Below are 922 nucleotides of genomic sequence, written 5' to 3' on the forward strand. Positions count from 1 at the left end.
TTGTCTACGATTACAATTCGTTTGTATTGCGCTAGAAATGTTATATTTAAAGAAGTACCGTTACGATAAAGATATTAATTTGGCCGGAAATGTTTTGCGGGTCTCGACTAGTTACGTAATATTTTTTACTAACCTGCTGAAGATTCTGTTGACCATAAGAATAAGAAACATCTGGTTGTTCAACCTGAGTCGGAGGAGGTCCTCTCGGCCGACAACACCGACAATAAATAATCAGGCAAGTGATGACGAACACCACAAAACCCCCTAATCCCCCGAGGACAGCATATGTCACCCATTCTGGAGTTTTCTCTGATTGCTTTTCTGGGGGTTCAAGATAAGCTGTAATAACACGTGATCAGAAATTACACTTGGTGATAAAGTACGGAAGTCATGTTACGTTAAACAGGATGTAATGGTTAAGGTGTTACACTTGGTAATAAAGTACGGAAGTCATGTTACGTTAAACAGGATGTAATGGTTAAGGTGTTACACTTGGTAATAAAGTACGGAAGTCATGTTACGTTAAACAGGATGTAATGGTTAAGGTGTTACACTTGGTAATAAAGTACGGAAGTCATGTTACATTAAACAGGGTGTAATGGTTAAGGTGTTACACTTGGTAATAAAGTACGGAAGTCATGTTACGTTAAACAGGATGTAATGGTTAAGGTGTTACACTTGGTAATAAAGTACGGAAGTCATGTTACGTTAAACAGGACGTAATGGTTAAGGTGTTATACTTGGTAATAAAGTACGGAAGTCATGTTACGTTAAACAGGATGTAATGGTTAAGGTGTTATACTTGGTAATAAAGTACGGAAGTCCTGTTACGTTAAACAGGATGTAATGGTTAAGGTGTTATACTTGGTAATAAAGTACGGAAGTCCTGTTACGTTAAACAGGATGTAATGGTTAAGGTGTT

At 37.5% G+C, this 922-nt stretch overlaps 1 protein-coding gene across 1 annotated transcript in view; it reads right to left on the bottom strand.

Moving 5' to 3' along the window:
• The window catches only part of LOC111089195 (probable GPI-anchored adhesin-like protein PGA55), a gene marked incomplete at its 3' end in the record, with an annotated part of 25,502 nt that overhangs the window by 2,157 nt on the left and 22,423 nt on the right, over positions 1-922 (bottom strand). The window contains exon 5 of the mRNA XM_022401227.1: positions 134-339. Coding sequence (XP_022256935.1) covers positions 134-339 — 206 coding nt within the window. The remainder of the gene's footprint in view (positions 1-133; positions 340-922) is intronic.

Source organism: Limulus polyphemus, unplaced genomic scaffold, assembly GCF_000517525.1.
Source record: "Limulus polyphemus unplaced genomic scaffold, Limulus_polyphemus-2.1.2 Scaffold5515, whole genome shotgun sequence".
In the NCBI taxonomy this organism is placed as follows: Eukaryota; Metazoa; Arthropoda; class Merostomata; order Xiphosura; family Limulidae; genus Limulus; species Limulus polyphemus.